This window comes from Etheostoma cragini, chromosome 8 (genome assembly GCF_013103735.1).
Source record: "Etheostoma cragini isolate CJK2018 chromosome 8, CSU_Ecrag_1.0, whole genome shotgun sequence".
Classification (NCBI taxonomy): Eukaryota; Metazoa; Chordata; class Actinopteri; order Perciformes; family Percidae; genus Etheostoma; species Etheostoma cragini.
In genome coordinates this window covers 1-25282 of record NC_048414.1, presented here as the reverse complement: position 1 = coordinate 25282, position 25282 = coordinate 1, and the positions used below count along the sequence as shown (strand labels likewise).

The window sequence follows — 25282 nt, the reverse complement described above, 5'->3', positions numbered from 1 at the left end:
GATGGAGGTCTGATTCAGACCAACATAGAGAGCATTACAGTAATCCAACCTTGAACTGATAAAAGCATGAATAGCCTTTTCTAGGTCGTGCCTGCTCAGAAAGGCTTAACGTTAGCCAGCAGGCGAAGCTGGAAAAACCTAATTTTAACAACGTTACTGATCTGCTTATCAAATTTCATGCTGCAGTCAAAAGTAACCCCCAAATCTTTGACAACAGATCTCATGCAAGTCGCCAGAGGTCCCAAACTCACAGCTGGACCATTCTGCATGCCTGGGGTACTGAAAATAATACACTCCGTTTTATTATCATTCAAACTAAGAAAATTGTCTGAAAGCCACAACTTAACATCAGCGATGCAGCTTAGCACGGAGTTTAGTGCAACACTGTCATTTGCTTTCATCTGCAAATAGATTTGCAAATCATCTGCGTAGCATGAAATGACAGGTTGTGCTTCCCTATAATCGCCCCTAAAGGCAGCAAATATAAAGAAAACAGAATAGGGCCAAGGATGTATCCCTGTGGTAACCCACAAGAGACAGGAGCAACGGACGAGGAGAGGTCCCCAATCATAACAGAAAAGCTCCTATTTGACAGATAGGAGTTGAACCATTTCAGTGCCGAACCTTTGATGCCTACATAATTCTCAAGGCGTGAGAGGAGGACTGCATGGTCCACTGTATCAAACGCTGGTGTGAGGTCCAAAAGGACTAAAACGGTAGGATTCCCGGCATATACAGATAGGGCAATATCATTATGTACCCTCAACAGTGCAGACTCAGTGCTGTGGTGTGATCTAAAACCAGATTGACATTTTTAAAAACACAGTTCAGTTGTAAAAAGACTTGTAACTGTGAAAAACCATTTTTTTCTAAAACCTTTGAAAGAAAAGGCAGATGAGAGACTGGTCTAAAATTCGACAGCACTGTAGGGTCAAGATTAGGCTTCTTTAGTAGGGGCCTGACCACAGCATGTTTAAAGGCAGCTGGGACAGAACCTAAAGTAAGACAGGAATTAAAAAGAGTAAGAAGACTCTACCCAATGGTATTAAAAACCTCCTTCACCATTTTGGCGGGGACAATGTCTAAGGGACAGTTGGTGGGTTTCATGTGTTGTACAACCTCACTAAGTAATGTCAGAGAAACGGGCTTAAATTCCTCAAACACAGCTGAGTGTGTAGGAGAAGCAGGTAAAAACACCTTAAAATTAGCACTGGTGATCTTCCTAATAGATGCCACTTTCTCAATAAAATAACCAAGACATTTCTGACATCTACTGATTGACACATCTTTCGGAGAAGAGGAGCATGGATTTATAACTGAGTTAATAGTATTAAATAACAGTCTAGGTTCATGGCAACTGCTAGCTATGACAGAAGAGAGATGCTGCATCTTTGACACCTTTACAGCATTCTGGTATGTTGCTAGACTGTCCCTTAATACACCCAGGGACACGTGTAAATTGTCTTTCTTCCATCTTCGTTCAGCTTGTCTGCAGTGTTGCCTAAGGGCTCTTGTGGTGTCATTTAGCCAGGGGTCCGCCTTTGGTTTAACAACTTTAATCCGATAAGGGACAATAGAGTCTAAAATGTCAGTGCTTCTGGAATGGAACTCAGAGAGAATGTTATCTGGGGAAGAGGGAGAGAACAGACCATTCTTTATGTAGAACTGAGCCCACAAACACAGCTGCAAACTCTCCAGCTGAAGAGGAGGTGATGAGGAGAGCGGCGCCTAGAAGCTGAGGAGACAGGCTTAATAGCGAGAGGTGGAACACTGATCTCAAACCTGATGGGGAAGTGATTGGAGATACCAGTTTCAGTTATTTCTCCAAGTGAAACAGAAAGCCCTAAGGAGATGATGAGATCCAGGGTGTGGCCTAGATGATGTGTCGGCCCTTCCACACATTGGTTAAGACCAAAAGAGTTCAAACGTGTTTAAAAATCATTAGCAAATGGGTTTGAGGGACAACACACATGGATATTGAAATCCCCACAAACTGTCGTATTTAGGAACAACATCTGCTTAAAACTCAGAAAATTCACAAATAAAATCCTTGTTGAGTTTTGGTGGAGGATAAACACACAACACAGGAGAATCCAAATCAGCCACGAACAGCTGAAGTTCAAAACTATTAAAACTAAGTGAAGGTAATAACCTGCATTTGAACTTGTCTCTGAATAGAGTGGCCAGCCCACCACCTCGACCTGACACTCTGGGGGAGTTGAGGAAAGAACAGCTGGGGGGGAGGAGCTCCGAGAAGGCGCTGTCATCACCTGGTTTCAGCCATGTTTCCGTCAACAACAAAAAGTCCAGGTCATTGGTCTTAAGAAAGTCATTCAATATAAAAGTCTTATTTGTGAGAGATCTAGTATTGATCAGTGCCATGCGTATCGGGCGCCTTTCAGTCTGTTGGGAAGCACGACTGAGCTGGCGGAGATTCCCGTGGACACAGCCTCGCTTGGGGCGCTTACTGTTCCAGCAGCGGGGAGATGGACACTCGGAGTCAGGTACAGTCTGCCGAAGCCACGGGTAACTGTATCCCGGAGAAAGCCGTGGATTGCAACCGATGAACTCCACGGAAGATCGAAAACATGGATGGCCCAGATCACAGGTGGAGGATGATGCCAGGTATGATCTGAGCCTGACACGTACTCCTCCTCTCTTGCCGCGTCTCCTGCGGCGATTTTTGCGGAGCGGCAGACAGAGCTGACGCCGTAGGTAGGCCGGAATGGAAGCCAGGAAAGGCGGCGGCGGAGTTACCTGACCGACCGTCGGAGCCATAGATCGAAACTTTCTCCGCAGATTTACATATACTTAGAAGAGTCAAGCGGTCATACACCAGCAGCGGTGACACATTTCGAGTGAAAACAGTAAAAACAGGCAAATCAACGACAATCCCAGCAGAGGTAAACGCAAAGACACACACAGCGGCGCCATCTTTATTTTAAGTTGCTTTGTAAAACATAATTTTATAGGAGAGCCTTTCCCGATCTTATTTTACTTTCCTTTATCCCTTTTATTTTATTGTATTTTACAAATTTTATACTTAGCTGTATTTTAGTCTTTCAATTTTTTTCATGCTTTTGTCTTTTTGTATTATTGTCTCTTGGATATTATTGTTTTTACACTTGTTAAAGCACTTTGTAACTTTTTTTTGAAATGTGCTCTACAAATAAAGATTATTATTATTATTTTCATTGTTATTATTATTATTATCTGACAACAGACAAAAATCACGATGACAGAAGACAAGGCGACATGAAGCATACAAAGATCTGACACCAGACAAAAACAAGGACTAAATAGACGAGCTAACATGGGACAGTTGACAGACATCAGACTATCACAAAAGGCGGGAAACTACAAGACAGGAAGTAAAACTAGAACTGCACGCAGTTTTAACGGGGTCCAAGCCTCCCCTCGCAAGTCGTCCCCAGCGACCCGGTGAGCGCACGAAAGCGGAACCCAAAGCGAAGTACAGTAGCTTTGCTTGTTCATGAAATGCGCACACAATTACGTAGCAAAATTTTTCATACAACATGTTGTCGTGGCCATCTGGAGATGCTACACACCAGGTTTCGTGCAGATCTGTCTTCATTGTAGCGCCACCTGCTGGTCAACGTGTGTAATATTTGGTAGGTCTGGTCGGCTACCCACTGTACATCTACTCTGTTAATTTCAAGTAATTCACTTTAGTGGAAGTGGTTAATCTGAACATTGGCCCGTAGGTCACGCCCACTTCAACCAATCAGTACCCCACTGTAAGCACCACCTCAGGAGTGGGCTTAGATGGTATCGATCAAATTTTGTAAAATTCAGATGAGCGGTTCATGAGATATAAACTTGTTGTATTTATAGCGCCCCCTAGTGGCAAATGTTCGTGAAATTTCTTTCGCAGCATCAAAGGGTCATGGCAAGGAATGTTCTCAAGTTTGGCTTTGATAGATTTTATTTTGGCCGAGATATGGCAAAGTCAGTTTCTTCAGAGTTAGCTACACAAATTTGGTTGGCCGTAATATGCGCAATTTTTATTCTATAAAAAATCTTTATACAACTTTTTGTCAAGCCAATCTGGAGATGCTATGTGCCAAGTTTCGTGCAAATCCATTGCACGGTCTAGGAGGAGTTTGAAAAAGTTGTTTTTTGATAAATCGTGATTTTTCACGCATAAAAGTCTAGAAGGAAATGGGCGTGGCCCACATCAAGAGATTCATTTGGATTCAGGGAAAGCGTGGATGTAAATTTTTTTAATATCCAATGTACGGTTTGGGAGTTATAGGGCCAAACGCGTTTTTTCTGGTATAGTGCCACCTAGTGTCGGAAGTGGGGCAATTTTTTGCGTCTGAGGTCTTTGCGGACTTTCGGACCAGTCCTGTAAATGGCGCGTTGCCACTATGTACGGTTTAGGCTGCAGCACCAGTTTTATGCGGAGATGAATAATAATGGAGGAAAATCTTAGCAAAAACAATAGGGTTCCACAGCCCCGCTGTGTGAACCGCGTATCGCCTTGCGATTACCGCGGTGCACGCATCCTCGGGCTTGGACCCCTAACTAGACAAGACAAGGGAGAAAACGGAGACTTCAAAATAAAACAGGAACCAGAACACACAGACACTAACTATCATGACAAACAGTAAAGATGACATGTCTTTTCCTTTAACACAAGCTTTACTGTTACATGTCTTCCCATTATAATCATTGTGTTCTGATCACAGATATAATGTATAATCACTAACTGATAGTGAAAGGTGACCTGAAAGCGACCTCTGGTTGTCACTATGTGAACAACGGAGGGTGTAGAGTCTCTGTAAACGTATAACTAAATTCATCTTATGTTTGCGTCTTTAAGAGAATTATTTTGACATGTGAAGTTTCTTTTTGCCTTTACTTTTGATCAAAACACTCTTCTCACTGTTTTCTGACTGAGTCTCACCTGGAGTTTCCAGGAAGAATCAGAGTTTTACTTCCTGTCGGGCCGCTGTGGCATCTGCCGTCGCCTAGTGACGCCGCGATGATGCTGACTGAAGCCAGCCAATCAGACGGAGACTGCAGAGAAAGATCAGTTGACGTTTTAGAACAGGAAGAGAAATATGTAAATAAAATAAAAGAATAAAAGTCACGATTAAGGTTAGAGGCTCTGGTGTTTACTCTTAGTTATTTCTGTCAGAAGTGATTGATTTTAATGGATTTTTACAATTAATATCATTGTTGTTTTCTATTTTTCTTTCTTTTATGAAACAAAAGATTATAGCTTGTAAAAATATATATAAAAAACAGATAAAAAACAGAACCCTGAGCACTCTCTATACCTCTGGCTCGTAACGAATCACGAGCTGGTAGTCCATAGACGACGGCACGTTGTCCACAGTGAACCTAAGCCCCGCCCCCTCCAACACTCGGACAAATCCCAGACCGGTCCAGGTGACGGGGCGATCAGCTGTCCTCTGACGCGTAACGATCTGCAGGGGGTGACCCGGGTCGAGAGGGAAGCCTCTCTGCTGCAGGACAGAAACAACTATTAGCTAATACTCTGAGCTCAGGACGGCTGTCTCATTGGCTGAAAGCTCAACAGGAAACGGGAAGTAAACTTAAGATCCCACCTGTCTCCTCCGGCGGGCGGGTCCTGGAGTCCTCCGAACCAGAACAACTCGTCCGTTAGTGAATTTGAAGTCATAGCCCTGGTCTCTGAAATACTTCTCACACCGCGGCAAAGCACCTGGGTTGACCTGGAAGGAAACACACACACACACACACACACACACACACACTCACACACACACACACACACACACACACACACAGACACACACAAACACACACCATTACTAAGAGGTGAACACAGAAACATGGAGGCACACAACTGATCTCTCTGATCATCACATGACTCTTCAGTTCCTACCAGAGGAGAAGAAGAAGATGGAGGAGTAGATGGAGGAAAGCTTCCTCCGTGCAGCGGGGCAGCGAGCTCCGCTTCATACAGGAAGTAGTCTAAAAGAGGCAGGAAGTAGCCGGGGGCAGGGGCGGAGCAGCGCCGACCCACCATGTTGGATAAACACTGACACTGTCCGTCCTCTGGAGAACACCTGGGACAGGAAGTAAAAAATGAGATTAGTTAGGATTTTGTTATCTGGTATTAATAGTTGATTATTGATAATAATTCATTAATAATAATAATTAATAGTTGAGACCAATATGTGATTTTAGGATATGGAACTTAAACCGCCCTGATCATCAGTTTCTTTTCAGCCATTCACTCATTAAACATTTTAAAAGCTGAATAAAATCAGAGGAAACATACGTGGTGCTGTAAGCTCCTCCCACATCGCAGTTGCACGGTGAACACCTGAACACAGAGTTTCCCAAACCCCAGAAACCTTCCTGAATACGAAAAGACATTAGTCAGGATCATAAAGGAGTCATAATGGCGTCAGAGGGGCGTCACAACAGAGTCACAACAGAGTCATAACAGAGTCATAACAGAGTCACAACGGAGTCATAATGGAGTCATAAGAGATTGACTGATTCGTTAAAATGAAACCTACCAGACATCGATCACACAGCGGTCCCACTGCCAAATGGTCACATTCACAACTTCCTGTCAGCTGATCACAAGACCCAACACTTCCCAAAAAATGACACCTGCACACTGAAACACACAGAAAAAAGGATGTTATGTAGTTGAAGAATATTGTATACTAGTATAGTTCAACTACATATCTAGATAACTTACAAGGAACAGATGTATGACTAAAGGCAAGAACACAAGGCTGAATAAAGGTAAATGTTGAACTACGTTACACATGTAAAAACTAGAGCTGGGCAGCGATTAAAATATTTAACGCGATTATTTGCATAATTTCCCAGATTAATCGCGATTCACCCTTAATCGCAAAATGAAATAATGAATTCAAAAGTAATGTATATAGTGCAATTTTTTCTTAAATGTTCTGCCATATGAAAGAAATGTAACATTTGTTCTGCAAAAACATACCAGCATTTAGTTTATAAAATAGCAGTTAAATAAAATATTTAGTGTCCATCTCAACTTAAACAATGTATTTACCATGTCCAGAGATGGATTCATCTGGTTGGAAAGTGTTGCTAAGCGACTCCTTCTTATGTCCACGTCCTTCTTATGTCCATGTCCTTCTGTTGTTGCCCTAACTCTGCAGCACTTACTGGACTGTGTTTAGAGCCCCACAACTTTACTACACTTCGCAGGACACTGTCCAACGCGCTGTTAAGCAGAGACACTGAGGGACACTGTCCAACGCGCTGTGAAGCAGAGACACTGAGGGACACTGTCAAACGCGCTGTTAAGCAGAGACAGTGAGGGACACTGTCCAACACGCTCTAAAGCAGAGACACTGAGGGACACTGTCCAACGTGCTGTAAAGCAGAGACACTGTGACAGGACACTGGAGAGACAAAGCAGGGGACATGATCAGAAAAGTCCCCAGTAAGAGAAACAGCAGGTGCATGTTGTAGCGTGGTCCCTTTTGCAGTCCTCTCCTTTTTATACAACTCATGTATTCTTCTGGTGATGGTGCGTGTTGAGGGACTCTCGTACCTGCCGTCGTTGTTGCGATTCTCTTGCTAATTCAACATTAAAAAGTGTATGCATAGACTTAGATATACGACACTGTCCTCCCCTAAAAAATGGCTAAATAAGTTGTTTGGGTTCAGGAGGCAGACACCGTGGGTTCAGGAGGCAGACACCGTCTCCACATTTAAGAGTAGGCTTAACTTTCCTCTTTGATAAAGCTTATAGTTAGGGCTGGTTCGGGAAAGCCCTGAACCATCCCTTAGTTACACCGCTATAGGCAAACAGATAACTGTTGTTGTGATTAAGCACTATATAAATAAAATGTAATTCTCTCTCTCTCCTAGCCACCTCCTCTAGACAGTAAGAGGGTCATGTCTCTCTCTCTCTCTCTCTCTCTCTCTCACTCTCTCATAGCCACCTCCGCTAGACAGTGGGATGGTCATGTCTTTCTCTCTCTCTCTCTCTCTGTCTCTATCTATCTCTCTCTCTCTCTCTCTCTCTCCCCTTCTCTTGTCCACCTGGTCATGTCTCTCTCTCTTGTTCTCTCTCTCCCCCCTTCTCTTGTCCACCTGGTCATGTCTCTCTCTGTCTCTCTCTCTCACTCTCATAGCCACCTCCGCTAGACAGTGGGATGGTCATGTCTCTCTTTCCCTCTCTCTCTCTCTCATCCACCTCCTCTAGACAGAGGGATGGATCTCTCTCTCTCTCTCTCTCTCTCTTCCCATCTCTTCTGGACAGAGGGATGGGATCCGGTTGGAGAGAGTTGTCGCCTGCCTAGGCTCCCCTCTTTACCCTGTCTCTCTTAGTTATGCTGTAATAGTTTTAGACTGCTGGGGGACTTCTTTTGACACACAGAGTTCCTCTCTAATCTATATTTCCATTTATGTGCATCCATGTCCCAGAAATGCCTGTTACTAACCTAGCTCTGGGGAGTCATTCCTCTGAGTCCTTCTGTTCTTTTTTGCCCAGCATGTTTCCTCGGATCAGGGAGGCGCCAAAAATCAGGGTAGCAGCTGTCCATGGTCCCGGTACACGTCCTGCGATGCCATGTTACATCCTACCACAATCTGCTACGGCCAGCTACGTCCTGCTGTGCCTTGTAACGCCCACAGTGCCCTGCTATGCTACAAAGAACTACTACAAACAAACTACTATTTTATTTATTTTTAGTGACTGTTACTGCAACTCTTCATTCTAACCCCAACCGGTCGTCAGACACCGCCTACCAAGAGCCTGGGTCTGACCGAGGTTTCTGCCTAAAAGGAAGTTTTTCCTCGCCACTGTCGCACTGTTGCTTGCTCTGTAGGAAACTACTAGAATTGTTGGGTCCTTGTAAATTCTGGAGTGTGGTCTAGACCTAGTCTATCTGTAAAGTGTCTTGAGATAACGCTTGTTATGAATTGACACTATAAATAAAATTGAATTGAATTGAAATTGAAATGGTTTCAACAAGCAGCCATGTAGACGGAGCCAGCTGAGGACGTGCTTAAGGAAAAGTGGCACAGCAGCCATAGTTAAGCATAACTAATAAAACTAACAAACTGTAGCCCACTCCTGATTCAGGTTCATGTTCTTATGACGAACTGGAGCCTCCCATCACAGCCAGTCATGTCAGAGGTCTTTAACATGAACATGAAGCTTCTCTGCTTCACTGCTCTTTGTTCAATAAAGGTTAAAAAGGTTGAATCAACGTGATTTCTCACCCTGACAGCCGGCGGGATTGTCCTGTGTCAGATTGAAGAAGCCGTGTTTACAGCGATCACAACGTCGACCCTCCGCGTTTTCTTTACAGACGCAATGGCCGCTCAGGGCGTCACAGAGACCGCCGCCCTGAGAACCTGCCTGGTCGCAGTCACACGCTGAAACAAAACACGATGGAAGTTAAGAATGAGACTGTTCTCTACGTCTCTATGACCGTCACTACAGTCGAAACAGAATGAGAGTTTTACTTCCACCAGTTCTCAAGACATAAACACATGCTCATGATGTTGACTGTAAAATCTAGATGTGGGCAAGCCTAATTCCCCGTCTTGTCAATAAAACCTGGGTCAGGGTGAGTCGGTCTCTTGTATATAAATTGGGGTTTTAACACACACACACACACACACACACACACACACACACACACACAGTAAATGAATGACCGTAGTTGAAGCGTACGTATGCAGCCGTGTGGGTCGTCGGCCGCTCTCTGTGGATCTTGATACAGGAACGGTTGGCATTGGTCACACTGAGGCCCTGTCCTGTCATGACGACAGTCGTCACAGATACCGCCGCTGATGCTGCCCGTTGCCTGGAAACGAGCTGAGTCAAAGTGACACGAGTCTGAGTGACCGTGACAGTTACACCCTGAAAGAGTGAAAGAGAAACACCAGGGCATGATTAGGAACGGAAAGGAGATTTACAACTGTCTGGTTTATGTTTTGTATCAAAGCTTTCAGTCCTGCAGATGTTTTATATCAACATAACGAAAGTGTTCTGGTTTACTTCTGCAGATGTTGGCGTTGTTTTCTCCTCCAGGCCTCCAGGGGGAGTCATGGTGAAAGTCCTGACATCTCTCACAGTTATCTCCGGCTGTATTGTGCTGACAACCACATCGACCTTGAACCTGAGCAACAGAAATCACCTGGTGTGGTGAGTTGAACTTGTTTATCCACACAGAAACAGTATGATTAGTATTTATCTATTTTCCCATCTGTGAACTGAGAAAGATGTCTCAGGACATTATCACTGATAGTGGGTCAGAGTAAAGTACATTTGGAGAAAATGTGCAGAAATCTAGACTAAAGATTAAAACAGGGTCCTGAACTCCTGCCTCACAATGAACATTTAATTGGTTAAAGCAGCACTGTCTTAGTAAATGAGCCTGCATTCATTTTAAAGTTAATATTCTTACTGTATATGTTGTATTTTTACTGAAAAATGTCAGGTCAGCTAACCGAATCAGAAACCCTTCAGGTCAGCTGATTGGATCAGAAACCCTTTAGGTCAGCTATTCGGATCAGAAACCCTTCCGGTCCATACCATGGCAGTCATGGTAAAGACACTCTCTCTTCCTCTGTCCACAGGCGTACATTGGCTGGCGTGTCCGTGACAGAAGCAGCTTCCTCGGACCACCATGTTGTAAAGAGCGTAGTAATATTTGTCCTGAGGGTTCCTGCGTCTTCGCCCCAGCACCGTGTCGCCCAACGTGAACAGACGAGTGAAGTTCACACGGATATTTGTCAAGGTGATCAGATCTGGGGACAAAGGTTAGAAAACATGTCCTTTCTCTTTGTCAGAACTGTTTAACACAGAGTGGAGAGCCAATCAGAGAGCGGTATTCTCTGGTGTAATGTCACCTGACCTTGGATGTGTGGTGCGTTCGGGTTTTCTATTTCAAATACAGGATCAAGAGCTTTCAGCACAACCTGAAAACACACACACACATAAAACATTTATAAAAGAAGTGGTACAAATGAAAAAAACTGTAATTTAATGTGTCCCCAGTTTTTTTTCTTCTTAATTTAAATTAAGTTAAACATGTTTTTAATCTCTGGTTTGATATAATTTGGCTCAGTTAACAATATACAACAGGACCTCCAGTGTTAAAAGTGACAGGAAAAGGTCCTGATGATGTTAACAATGACTGAGAACATTTGACAGCATGAATGTTGTGGTGTGTTTTGATGTGTGTATTTCTGCATGCTAGGGTCCACAAACAGAGTCTCTGTGTCAGATTCAGGGTCTGATTTGAAAGATGACACTATGGATTCAAAAAGCCAAATTATTTTCACGTGTGATGATTTAAGTCCCTAAAGGAGCCACTTCATAGTAGCTAAAACTTGATACTTCACGGACACAAACTAGAGACTGAGGGCATCCAGAGGATGTCTGGCTGAAACTTAACAGAGATACACTAAAGACCGAGGACATCCATATGATGTCTGGCTGAAACTTCACACACGTACACTAGAGACCGAGGACATCCAGAGGATGTCTGGCTGAAATATGAGGTACCAAATATAAAGATAAAAGCAATAAAATAAAAATGAAATAAATAGAAAAAAAAGATAACTAAAATGCACTGCCAGCATTCAGTAAAAGTATACACATAAGATCAACGCTCTACCTGGTGTTAAAGGCCAAACAAAAGAGGAGGGGGGGGGGTAAGATGAGAGGAGGCCTGTCTAATGTGAATGATACAGAGGGGAGGCCTGTCTAATAGATAAATAGATAGATAACTTTATTGTCATTACACAAGTACAGGTACAAGGCAACGAAATACCGTTTGGAGAAAGCCTCCGGGCTGCAGCTATTTCAAGCGCCGCCACACGCACTCTCTGAAAAGGATTTATGCAGACAGCAACATGGTACAGCAACATCAGTTTATCAGTTGTACTCCAATTTAGGTTGACTCGCCGGAGTTTGTTCAAATCACTGTCCGTCACTCAATCAATTGTCACCGACCTCAGCAACATGTGAGCATCCAGATCACTTAGTGATTTTTGCAAACCATCCACCTTTTCTGCCAGACAGGTGGTTACACGAAGTAACTTCACCGACTTGGCCCTGATATTATCAATCCCCTTCGGCGCTTCCATGGTCCGGTCTGAGATGTTGCGAGACAGATCACAGGACGGTTGGCCCTCAGATGTAAAACCTTCATCCTCTCAATCACTCCATGTGGGCACTCTTTAAATTCCCCAGATAGCTTTTGGGTAAATTTGCTGGCAGCTGTTTTACCAATTTTCCAATAGGTCAGCGAGACCCCAAGGCCAATGATCAGGAGCCCCTACAACAGAATTCCAATTATCCAAATGTCTTCAACGTCTTCCACAGTGAGGACATCCAGGCAGACCGCTTGCCAATTCGCCCAGGAATCGCGAGCTTAGCCTGCAGGGAAAGTTCCACTCGGACACGACGGCTCCACCGGAGAAGCATGTTTGGGTGAAAAAATTCTTGTCAATAGCGCTGAGTGACCAGTTAATCAATTCCATTTCAACTGTTCCAGGAAAACAGCAGGCAGGGAACAAAGAGAAAAGAGAAGAAGTTCCACAACACAGGGTAGACCGACTGGGAAGGAGCCAAGCTAAGATAAGAGGGGAGAGGAGGAAAAAAACATCTGCTCTCGCCAGAAGCAGGAAGAAGAGACAGAGGGGAGGCCTGTCTAATGTGAATGAGACAGAGGGGAGGCCTGTCTAATGTACAGAGGCAGGCCATTCCAATGTTTTGGACCCAAAACCCAAATGCCTGGTCCTTCCTGGGCTTCAGCCTAGCTTTGGGCACCGTCGGAAGCAGCTGGTCAGCCTACCTGACAGATCGGCTGGGGGTGAAGGGGTGCAGCTCAGAGAAGTAAGAGGGGGCAAGGCCATTGAAGACTTTAAAGCAAATAAGAAATTTTCAAAATGAATCCTCAAATGGACGGGCAGCCAGTGAAGTGTTTTAAACAGTCTTAACCCTTGTGTTGATCATCGAATCCCGGGGACACGTGCAGTTTATTTGACTTTTTGCATTGGCCGTCGTGTCCAAGGGACCCACGCTTGTTCAATTTCATGTCATGTCTACTACTGCAGACGTGGCCCTTCGGGTCCCCGGAAACCTGGCCCGTATTCTTTAGTATTTCAATTCTAACGCACCTTCGGCCTTCGAGTCTCAGGGATCCGTCCTGCATTCGACTGTATTTTTCGACTACCCGGCATCAGCTTTCAGGTCTCTGGGACCAGTCCTGCATTAGATTGTATTTCACTACTACAGGCCTTCTGGTCTCTGGGATCCGGGACAGAATGCGATTGTATTCCATGGCATCGGCCTTTGGGTCTCTTTGACCCGTCCTGTATTTGACTGTATTTTTCCACTACCAGCATTCGGGTCCCAGCAAACCGTACTGTATTTGAATATATTTCAGACGCTGCCCGGCATGTAAAATACCCACAGTGTGCGGCTGCTGCAACAGATACATCTGCGGGAGCTGCACGCAGGCCTACTACGCTGACTGCTTGACACCTTAGCCTCTTGGGTCCCGGGTAGCGTGAACCAATATAACCGCTATTATTATATAAGCTGCAAAAACCAAAAACAAACGAGCGGTGGAAAAACAGACGTGTGTTGGGAGTGGCTCCTGCAAAGATGACAAGAATATGAAATTAATTGAAATGAATTAAAATGTACCTTGAATCTATTTTGAATAAAATAAAAAACCCTTTGGGATAATTATGCTGTGTGAGATGTGAGTAGAAAATTATATTCAATTCAAGAAGTCTTTATTATCCTCAAGGGACACTTTGCTGTGCAGCAGCATGTACCATGAAGAACACCCAGGTTATACAAGACAACGGCCATACATCTAGAAACAAAATAAATACGTACTACATGGAAGACAACACCTCACATTGACTTATTAAGGAAGCCTATAGCAGCAGGGACAAAAGAGTTTTTGTGTCGATTTGTCCTGCATTTAGGCTTCAGACTGAATCTCCAGCCAGACGGCAACAAGATGCAGCAGCTGTTCAGGGGGTGACTGGCGTTGGCCCGGACTGACTGGGAATTCTTGAGAGACCTTGTCTCATAGACAGAGTTTAAATCAGTCAGAGGGTTTTGGGAAATCTTGCCACACACCTTAACTATATATTGCAGCCTGTTCTTGTTTTTAAGCGTGATGGACCCAAACCAACTCACAACAACCAATATAAGTGAGTAAAAAAAACAAAATAAACCAGGGCAATTGACCAGAAATTATACACATGAAGTCCCCAGGACCCAGAGCAACTGAACAATTCCCCGCGACATGAAGGACAATGCAAGGGTTAAGGGAATGTTAAATTATAATAAGGTTGCAAACTTACTATTTACAAGATGTAGAGCTAATGTGGGAAATCTACACAACCTTATTTGTTGATAACATATAGTATTACCACGAAGGCCACTGGAAGTGATTTTATTCTAATGGAGCCTACACACACGTCTGTTATCTTGAATGATGAGATGACAATGAGATGGCATGTGTTTGGTCACTTTGTTGTTGCAGCATATCGAGCAGTAAATGTTCACATGGAAAAACATTTGAAGCCACGACACTATAAGTGGTGTGTTTGTGTTTGTGTGTGCGTGTGTGTATTGGCTAGTGTGTTACCTCTCCATCAGTGGATGGATCTGAACCGGAGTACCTGCTGTCACAGACCACGTCGTCAACGCTTTTGGCCGGCTGATCTGACACTGAAGGGAAATGAAGCAAACAGTCTTCTGCAAAATAACGAAAAACTTTCCAGCTTCGTCCAAAATCCTTCGATCGCTCCACCAACATGGCCGCCGGACGGAAACTCTGCAGACAGGACATGACAGCAGACACGATTTCTTTTCTATGTTAGTTCACATGTTCCTTAATTTCCTTTGGAATTAATACAATATTTATCTATCTACTGTTGCAAGGACCATGTGATGTCAAACAACCCATTTTATACACACTTTTAGTTGATTAGTTTTACTCTAGTTTATGAGTGCTTAATCTACAGAACACTCACTTTCTCTGTAAGGACTGAAATAATCAGCTGTGAGGTCTAAACCATCCGAGGTAGACTGACTACGAGCTGTGACGCTGTAAAACCAAGAAGATACAAAACTCTTTATATCTGCATTTAATAACATGTTAACGGAGATACTGAATGGGAAAAAAATCACTTTGAGAATCAGAGGAAAGGGGGTGCTCGCTGCTCAATAAGATAACAAGAAGACACTGGGAGAGGATCAGTACACCTGACTCCTGAAACCATCAAAAAGAAAGCGTCAGCCAATCAGAGTTAGAGAAGTACGTTAGCCTGTTGTCCTCTAAGAATTCTTTCCTCTTTGATAAAGCTTATAGTAAGGGCTGGCTCAGGAGAGTCCTGAATCATCGCTTAGTTACAAAAAGAGATAACTGTTGTTGTGATTAAGCACTATATAAATACAATTGAATTCTCTCTCTCTGTCTCATATCTACCTCCTCTACACAGAGGAATGGTTATGTCTCTCTCTCTCTCTTTCCCTCTCTCGTCCACCTCCTCTAGACAGAGGGATGGATCCCTCTCTCCCTCTCTCTCTCTTCCCATCTCCTCTAGACAGAGGGATGGGATCCGGTTGGGGAGAGTCCTAGCCTGACCAGGCTCCTCTCTTTTAGTTTTAGACAGCTGGGGACTTCCTTTGACACACTGAGGTACTCTCTCCTCTATCTTTCTATCTTTTCATTTGTGCGCACCTAGTTGCTAGCCTAGTTACTAACCTAGTTACTCACCTAGTTGCTAACCTAGTTACTAACCTAGCTCTGGGGAGTCACTCCCCGGAGTCCTTATGTTCTTCGCCCAGCATGTTTCCTCGGAACAGGGAGGCTCCAAAATCATGGTAGCAGCTGTCGCCATGGTCCCACTACACGTCCTGCGGTGCGCTGCTATGTCCTGCTACGCTCTGCTGTGCCCTGCCACATCCTGCTGTGCCTTGTAAACGCTGCACAGTGCCTTGCTATGCCATGAAATACTACAAAGAACTACTACAAACTACTATTTTTGTGACTGTTATTGCCACTCTTCATTCTAATCCCAACCGGTCGTCAGATACCGCCTACCAAGAGCCTGGGTCTGACCGAGGTTTCTGCCTAAAAGGAAGATTTTCCTCGCCACTGTGGCCCTGTTGCTTGCTCTGGAGGAAACTACTAGAATTGTTGGGTCCTTGTAACTTCTGGAGTGTGGTCTAGACCTACTCTATCTGTAAAGGGTCTCCAGATAACTCTTGTTATGAATTGATACTATAAATAAAATTGAATTGAAAATTGTATCTGGAAGTTGTGTGTGTTTTTGTGTGTGTGTGTGTGTGTTTGGTGGCTCACCTTGAAGGTGAGGACCAGGTGACTGAACTGGAACACGGTCTCCAGATCCAGCTGAATGCTGACCTCATGAACTCCTGCAAACAATACAGCGCTTTAGTTACTTATGGGAAGAATGTATTCTCCAATATTATCTCTGCTCCCTCACCAGCTTTCAGAGACAGAACTGCTTATTGTTTTTGATATAAAACCAGAGAAAGAAAAACACTGGGTGCTTCCTATTCAAGTATATAAAACAGTGAGCTGTGAGTTTGTCACACTTCCGGTGATAGTTGGCTGCGTTAAAAAGCCTGAGAGGAAGAAACACTTAAACATACTCTGCTTGGACATTTTAAAAACGAACCATTCTCAGACTGCCACCATTTCATTTTCCTCTCGGGGTCAAAGGTCGTAATGACGTTCTTGATGCGGTGGCTGTTGGGGTTGCTATGGAGATTGTACGGCAGCTGAGAGTCACATGTGAAACATTTTCTCTTCTCCTGAAGGAAGAGAACAAATATTCAACGTGATTCTTAATCACATCCTAAACTGTCAAAGTCTCATTTTCTTCAGCAGTCTGATTATTTAACCCATTTTAATGCAAGATAACTTTTTTTAATAATCAACTTTTGTTTTTATTATTGGTCAGCGATCTGATTCCTTCTGCAGCTGCTGAACTGTTGTAAACATCCCTTTAATGCAGTAACTTTGTCTGCTCTGTAGAAATTTAGAATGTGTTTGTTTTTTTCTCTACTGTGCAGAGGAGAACACAGTTTTTAAAGAAACACGTCTGTGAGAGAATGAAGATCGAATGGAATGAAGAGAGGAAAATGCAGTCATGAGGAAAAGTGATTGCTCAGGGTGGAAATAACAGCACTGGATAATAAAGTGACAGATCAGAACATGTTTTAGTTTGAAAGTCAGAGTACGAGCCAGAAACAGTCAATCAGAAAAAGAGAAAACAAGTTTTCAGAAAAAGAACAGCGTTTACCTGCACTAAAAGACAGAATCCTTTACCTTGGCATGCTCTGCCCTTACCACGTTATAAGGCAGTGCATTCTTATCAACAGCTTGTATCAAACAGAGTCATGCACACAAATATATAAGAAATCCCACAAAATCAGGGAACTGCTGGCCCCTCACAAGGCAGTTAAGTTAAAAATGTATAGTAGTAATAATAATAATAATAATAATAATAATAATAATAATAATAATAACAATAATAATGACAAAAATAATGTATCCTTTATTAGTTCCACAAAGGGAAATTCCAATGTAGTAGTTAAAAGGTGAGCCAGCTATCAAGCACCCCGAGGTGACGTCCTTTCAGAGACTGTTACAGTTCAGTCTAGACACCAATGTGTCCATTAAAGACAGTGGTCACCCTAAATAATACTCTAGGAGATGAGCTATCGTTTCCTTGACTTCTTCCAGGACATGAACTCTGCTCCCCCTTAAAAGGTTAGGGTACCACTGACCGCTGCGGACAGTGATACATAGGTGGAATACATGGCAGCTGTGGCTCAGTGGTAGAGCGGTTGCCTGCCAATCGGAAGGTTGGTGGTTTGATCCCTTGGCCCTGCAGTCCCATGTCGAAGTGTCCTTGGGCAAGACACTGAACCCTGAGTTGCCTCCAGTGCTGCGCATTGGAGTGTGAATGTGTATGAGTGTTTATCTGATGAGCAGGTGGCACCTTGTACGGCAGCCCCGGCCACAGTGTATGAATGTGTGTGATTGGTGAATGTATCCTGTATGATGTAAAAGCGCTTTGAGTAGTCGTTAAGACTAGAAAAGATATATAAATACAGCACATTTACACTTGGATTACAATGCTTTACTTTTCAGAGATATATGCATGAATACTGTATGAGAATAGGCTTGAAATAAGGTGACCTCTGACCTCCAGGTACCCGAGGATGCAGTAGTTTTCTGGTCCATCCAGACCGCAGGTAGACGAGGCTGACAGCTGTGCTGCGCGACCCACCATCAGGTCACCAAGCTGGGGGTTACAGGAGCCCCCGGGACACTGGTCCCGGAGGTCCTGAAGCAGAGCTTCTGGAAGAAAAACTGCAGAAATATAAATGGGTCAGTGGCTTTTAAAATCTAATCTTGAATCTATCTGAATTTTAAATCAATGTGTGCAAGTAGATTCAGCAGACAAAGAAAGATGGTGTCAGAGATGATTACATCAGAATAAAGACTTCAGGAAACATTACATATCATATATACGTTTTTAAATCCAAATGCCTCAGAAACCAAACGACAAGTAGAGAACAAGTTATTACGTGTCCTTGTTGAAAAGTGATCTGATTCTACATCCTCTACACACCTTACCAAGGTCTGGCTCACTACAGATGCATCCTGGGACAGGGGAAAAACATCCAGAAAAACATCCTCTGGGATGTTTGTTTCCACTATTTTAAACCAATCAGATTGGTTCAGGGTGAGCTAAGCTCTGCTGAATAGTCTGAGGACGGAACCCCCTGCTAAAGAAAACTCTTCATACAATATTAAATTTAGTAAACAGTAATACACAATACAGTAAGGTGAGCTATTTTATTTTTTTATTCTCAACTGCACTATTTCAAATACGGATATTTATACTGTGTATATCTAGATATACATATTTTTCAGTTTTTTAAGTCTTGGTGTGCTTATATTTATCACTCTACATGCTCTGCAGACCCATATAAACATTTTTATTTAAATAGCTTGATTTTCTATGGTGTTTGATGTTTTTGTGCTATATTTTTAAGCTATGAACTTTGCACATAATTTTGTTCTACAGTGTACTGTGGAATGACAATAAAGAAATCTTGATTCTTAAAATAAATACATAATAATAATAATAATAATAATAATAATAATAAAATCTAAAAGTTACTGGCACTCGGACACTGCACATCGTCACCAATGAAAAAGAAACTCTCTGCTGAGTTCAATGACACCTTGCACAATAGTGTGCAACAAACAGGTCATTACTAATTAAAGGGGGCGTGGCTTAAGCATATGGGGCGGGGGAACCCATCACTATTTAAAAAGGAACTTTCTGCTGAGTGTGTTTGACAAGAGTTTACTTTAAACGCGTTTCCAAGTCATATAAGGCAGCGTGGTCTGTGTACATGGGCGTGGCCATAGTACAGGATGCAGCTCCATATCGCAGTTTCATTTAAATCGGAATAACATTTGCCGAGATACAGCGGTTCCTGTTTCAACAGTCGCACACAGGAAGTTGGTGCTTAATAACTCTGGCATTGCGTTAGGTATCAAAATGATATTAATAACTTTTAGTCCCGAGGGTCAACCTAGGTTATGGCTGAATCTCACCTCTCTGTCTTACCCCTCCCCCTTTCCCTTAGTGTTGCACGTTTATATGAGATAATGCTATCCCTGCAGGTCTAGCCCACTATAATTTACAGATAGAGCAGGTCTAGACTACTCTAATTTACAGGTAGAGCAGGTCTAGACCGCTCTATAATTTACAGATCGAGGAGATCTAGACCACACAATTTACAAGGACCCAATAGTTGCCTCCAGGGCAGCAACAGGCATCAGACTGTTCTGGAATATCAGAACAGCTGTAGTTAATTTGTTTGTTTGTGGTCTTATACATTTGATTTTCTTTACATGTGTGCGATATGCAAGTTATGGTTCAATAGTGGATAATGCTTCTGTAATATAATATATTTTTATATCATGTTTTTGCCTGTTATGTTTAATTTATTGGGTAACAAAGATTTTTGTTCAAGAAAGTTCTTGTAAATATCAATGACATTCAAAACTGTGATAACTGACCAGAAGGAGTTAGACAAAGGAGATTTCCCATATATCGCTAATTAATAAAAATATTCTAACAGCACCATGTAAGGACCGATTCACTCACACTTTGGCGTGGATGCTCAAGCCCCAATGCGGTACAACTATGTCATGTTTCGTGGTAATCTGAAAAAATCTTGGTGAGATACACAACCCTACTGTTTCAACAGCCTCTTACAGGAAGTTGGTCCTCTGTAACGCACATTTTTTGCACTCAAAGTTCTTTTGATAACTTTTTGTCATCAGGGTCCACCGAGTTTACTGGTACAAATGTGTTCTGATTGGACTCGCTCCAGGAGTTACAAAAACTAGATTTTGCATATGGCTAATTTGCTGATTGATTAAAGAAATAAAAAAAGCGCCATCTTCACTCTGATTGATGGCAAATTTGCCACAATATACAATAATAAAAAAACATACATGCTCAATACTCTGAATCGTTTTTTTCTACAACAATATTATCAATATTAACATGTTGCATGACGTTCCCCATCTCTCTTTACTTCCTTTCTTCCATATGAGTCAGGGGTGTAAGTGATGAAATGTGACAAGCTGAACTCACGGGTGAAGAAGATGAAGATCATGTTGTTATGACTGGGCAGATGGTCTGTGGAGGACGAACATAATGAGTTAAACTGTATAATTCATTGTCTGGATCAAATCTCTCCAGAAGTCTTATGTCCTCAAACAAGGAAAACACAAACCAAGAGTCCTGATCTCAAAAAGAAAAAGCTCAAAGCCAACATTGATCAACAGATACAGAACAAAAGTAAACTGGTTAACCATCAGAGATCATGAAGTCATGACTGCTGGCAAACCGGATACTTTCGGAACCAGACATAAAAATAACCAAATACCCCAGACATCAAAACTAGAAGAGACCCCTTGAAATTAAAAAGCTCTGTTGTAAAGAGCAGAAAAGAAAAATGTATCAATTCTGCAGATTTTCCTTCTAAATCACAGTTGAAAACTACCAAATGAATGAAATGATCAGCTGATTGTGTTTGTGTCTGTTTATTATTATGATCATGATTATTATTACTACAGGGGGCAGAGACTCTGCTCTGCGTGGCCTCAGCAGCAGAAGGAATAACTCCACAGTGAATGAGTCTAGGTATTTACAGAACATTCTTGATCTTATCTTTCCCTTTCTCACCTATCTCCTTCACAATCTACTCCGCAGTATCCTGGATCCTCCCAAATCCTTTAATGTGTAGAGAAGAGGGTGCCAGGGAAACACACACACACACACACCTAAATGCAATGCTTAAAAGGTATTTTAATCCTGTCATGAGGTCATTCAGATGTCTTGTCTGATAATCATATGAGCGTGAGACTGCCTGACAAAAGTTGAGTTTAAATAACTAATATTAAATTCATATGATGTTAACACGGTGCATCATTCTAAATGTCTCCAGACACATTGAGGTAAAGTGACATGAAGCCGAGTTGAAGCGGGAGAACACAGAGCCCCTCCAGGGACTGCTGAACTTTTACGGGAATGCTCAGAGGATTTACTGCTGCATGACAGAGTGATTAACGTCTCCTTCAAACTGTTTCATACCAACCCTTCACACTTTCAAAAGAAAATGTATAAGTATATTCCTAGTTCAATACATTCTAAAATTAAATTATTCTGCTTTTAAGTTCCATTATCAAAGACAACATGAAATAAATAAACGTTTAGTCTCTTAACGGATCTGTGAAGTAAAGAGAGACGATTATTATTATTTCAATATAAAACGTTTAAAAAACATATTTAATTCCATTGCTTTAGCACCAATATAAAGTTAATTTAAAGGGATATTTCACCATTGGAAAGATGAATAAATCTCTAAATTGGGTCACTTATATAGTATAAATGTGAATTTTCTTTAGAAATATGTGCCCTCCAGGCCGGGAAAAGCCAGAAAATGTGTTTTTGGCTCATGTGGATCCCAGAATGAACTTGCTTCATTGCTTTACGAGTCCACTCTCATGCCACGACTAGCGTTTCCAGACATAGACAACTCAACTCTAGTGTGTTTAATTGTCATTTCAACCATGTTTTGCCATGGATCTAGTGGTATCACACATAAAATATATATGACCTCACATAAACTCGTAACTGAACTTGTGTTGGGAGTTTAAAGTTTGATGTAGTCTTTCTACGTAGCTAGCTCATACTCCTGCCCTCGTTACGCGGTTCACCGTGGACAATGTCCCCTTACTGGCATCGGGCGACACCGCTGGCTCAGGTCGGGGTCTCTGAAGTAGGGTGACCAGACATCCCTGGTTTCCCCGATTTTGGCGGCCTGTCCCCGGCTGGATCTGTCCCCGGAAATGTCCCCGGTTTTCACTTTGACTGAACGACTCGAAATTGGAATGAAACAAAGAAAGTACTGAAAAAACGTTGCCGATAGTCGCACACCCAACACACGCAGCCTATAGGCAGCAAGAGCCAGCGGTGCTCAGACATGTTTTAGAAGCCGTATTTTACAATGTTGACATCACTGATTATTTACATGGAGTCTGGTGGGTTTAGCCAACGCAATTTCAGACTTTTATGTTTTAAAAAGGATCTTAATCTTTAACAGAAAGGTCAACCTCGTTAGAAATCCTTTCCGTAATGTTGTCAGACACAGAATATTAATCTGAGTCTGTCAGCAGCAAAATTAGCACTTTTATGAATGTAAATACAAGCTGGACAATTACCCTATTAAATTATTCTGTAGCTTGTTTCTCTGCAGCCGACTGCAGATCTCGTTCAATACTGCAACAATGTCAAAGGAAAATATGTCCTCAATAGTTTTCATTGTATCTGATTCTCAAGGAGCTGTTGCAGAAACAAGCCTGAAGCAATAGAGCAGAAGCTCTCAGTAGTTCAGTAAACATTACAACATTATGAAATATTGAGACTTTCTATCTTGAAATATTAGGACTATAAGGAATTTCTATCTTGAAATATTTAGACTTTTAATCTTGAAATATTCGGACTATAAGGACTTTCTATCATGAAATATTAGGACTTTCTATCGTGAAATATTAGGACTATTAGGACTTTCTATTTTGAAATATTTAGACTTTCTATCTTGAAATATTAGGACTTTCTATCTTGAAACATTCCCCTCTGAGGTGTAGTGGAGTGGAGTAGGAAGTAGCAGCAGGGTTGGGTCTAGGATCAGATCTTGGGGGGGCTCAGCGGGGGCTAATTAGAACAGCTCTAGGTCTAGTGTCCCCGTTTTAAGTTTTACAAAAGTAAAAACATTACTTGTTTTGGAGGTAAATACGCTTCTGAGCAGATACGGATAATGTCCCCGGATTTTGTTTGAGAAATCTGGTCACCTTACTCTGTAGCAGGTGAAGCTCCCGTAGTGTGTTGAGTATTCCGTTTCTAATTTTCTGCATATTCTCTGATCTGTACCCATGTATCCCGGTCATACACATTTTTGTAGTTTTGAATAACTCTTCTAAAGACGAGGGCAAAAATGCCTCTGATGATGCTAAATGACGAGTGTTACATCTTCAGAGGCTTTTTTCCACACTCACAATACAAAGAAATCTTTTTAACAATTGTTTCCATTTTGTCTGATTTTTAGGGTTCAAACCAGCAGCAGAAACTTTCTATGTTTGTCTGTTTTAGTTATTATTTGTTGTTTGCTGTGCCAGCTCAAATTACCGTGACCTGGAATGAGCTAGAAACATGAACCTTGGGGAAATAACTTGATATATAATGTGCATGTGCTTCTGTAGAAATATGAACCCATTCAGCCACATGGTGACACTGTAATTAAGGCTTCAAAATGCAAACTTTGAAAGGCCACGCCCCCCAAACCGTAAGTCCCGTTGACTTGGAACTTCTCACACAGGTGCCGCTTTATGTGTTGTACAAAAAGCCTCAAGGAACATTGGGTCCCTAACCCAAAGTTCCTGGATGTTTGTGTTGATTGAAAAATTTTTTTTAATTATTTATAGCCTGATTTGCTCTGTATCACCTGTATCACATCATTTGTTTGCATTGTCTGGTTATATCTGGGGAACTTATCTGAATATACCCTGGGAGTTTTGTGATGAATTACCTTACATTTGCTGATTTGTCTTTATTTATGTTCAGAGCCACGCCCCTATTAAATTACATTGGTCAATAACTTGAAAAGTAATTGAGATATGGACATGACACAAATCAAGGTTGGAGCTTGTAGTTACAGCTCGCTGCTTCATTAGCAATTGATTTTGTGTCAATCATCTTTTTTTCTCAGATCAAAGGGAGCTGGACTGAGCTACATATCCCACAGAATTGAAAAGAAATGTTTTTGACCAATCAGCTGTCACTATTTTAAACAAAATTAACTTTTTGTCCAATTGTTAAATAGCTTGTAGGATTTGTTTTAAACCCATGTTTTACCACATGTGTGAAATAACTTTGAAGTCACTATTGAGAAAAAAGGTTTGAACCCACCAATTGCCGCGTGAGGCTATTTTTTTGTTGTTTTTATTTAAGAAATCAATTCATAATTTTAACTTTGAAGTATTTATTTCTGTTCATTATTTTACAAAAGTCTTCTGCGCGTGCAAGTACTCTGTGAAATGAACAAAAAAAAGATACTGAATATTTTGATTTTAAAGGTAATCTTTTGGTACTAGTCATTAATACTCTAGTCACTAAACGATTAACAGCTTCACGGAGCCGTGCGTCTGAGCTGCCGCTTTTATTGTACATGCATCTTTTGCCTAATTTACAGCTCATAACAGAAACTAAGCTATCAACTTTTTTTATCAGGTTAATTTTCATTTTGAACAGTGTTTGAGAGTTTGGGTTAGCTAGAACAGATTAGGTACAGTGCAGTCTGAGACATGAAATCACGGCTGAAACACTTTATCAAGCTACTGAAACTTCCAATATTAGAAACCATCAGAAGGTAATTTACAAAATGTTTAACTTCTCCAGCGAAACAACAGGGATGGCCAACAGGGTCGAGTTTCATTCATTATAAAACTGTTGAAAAGAGAGTAAACTTGAGCCTACCTGCTTCTGCTGCCTCACTGAGAAAACTAACACATCTGGGCAGGTAACAGCACACCTGAGACACATGTAGCCTCAGGCTTCTTCTGTCAATGAAAGAGGGGGGGGGGGG

At 42.1% G+C, this 25282-nt stretch overlaps 1 protein-coding gene across 2 annotated transcripts in view; it reads right to left on the bottom strand.

The window, feature by feature from the left end:
- Positions 1–25258, bottom strand: part of lamb4 (laminin, beta 4) — a 55820-nt gene extending 30562 nt beyond the window's left edge. Inside the window, exons 1-18 of one of the 2 annotated variants that reach the window (XM_034879195.1) lie at positions 25174–25254; positions 21325–21372; positions 20731–20775; positions 18253–18419; positions 16717–16852; positions 16377–16450; positions 14655–14843; positions 10890–10953; positions 10568–10782; positions 10031–10151; positions 9704–9892; positions 9247–9402; positions 6540–6643; positions 6296–6375; positions 5897–6080; positions 5598–5723; positions 5307–5492; positions 4931–5043 (exon numbers count right to left, since the gene is read on the bottom strand). In XM_034879195.1, the coding sequence (XP_034735086.1) occupies positions 4931–5043; positions 5307–5492; positions 5598–5723; positions 5897–6080; positions 6296–6375; positions 6540–6643; positions 9247–9402; positions 9704–9892; positions 10031–10151; positions 10568–10782; positions 10890–10953; positions 14655–14843; positions 16377–16450; positions 16717–16852; positions 18253–18419; positions 20731–20752 (2126 nt within the window). In that variant the 5' untranslated portion in view covers positions 20753–20775; positions 21325–21372; positions 25174–25254. Of the gene's footprint in view, positions 1–4930; positions 5044–5306; positions 5496–5597; positions 5724–5896; positions 6081–6295; positions 6376–6539; positions 6644–9246; positions 9403–9703; positions 9893–10030; positions 10152–10567; positions 10783–10889; positions 10954–14654; positions 14844–16376; positions 16451–16716; positions 16853–18252; positions 18420–20730; positions 20776–21324; positions 21373–25173 lie in introns of both variants that reach the window. The other variant, XM_034879194.1, reaches the window with a different exon arrangement.
- Positions 25259–25282: the final 24 nt, after the last annotated feature.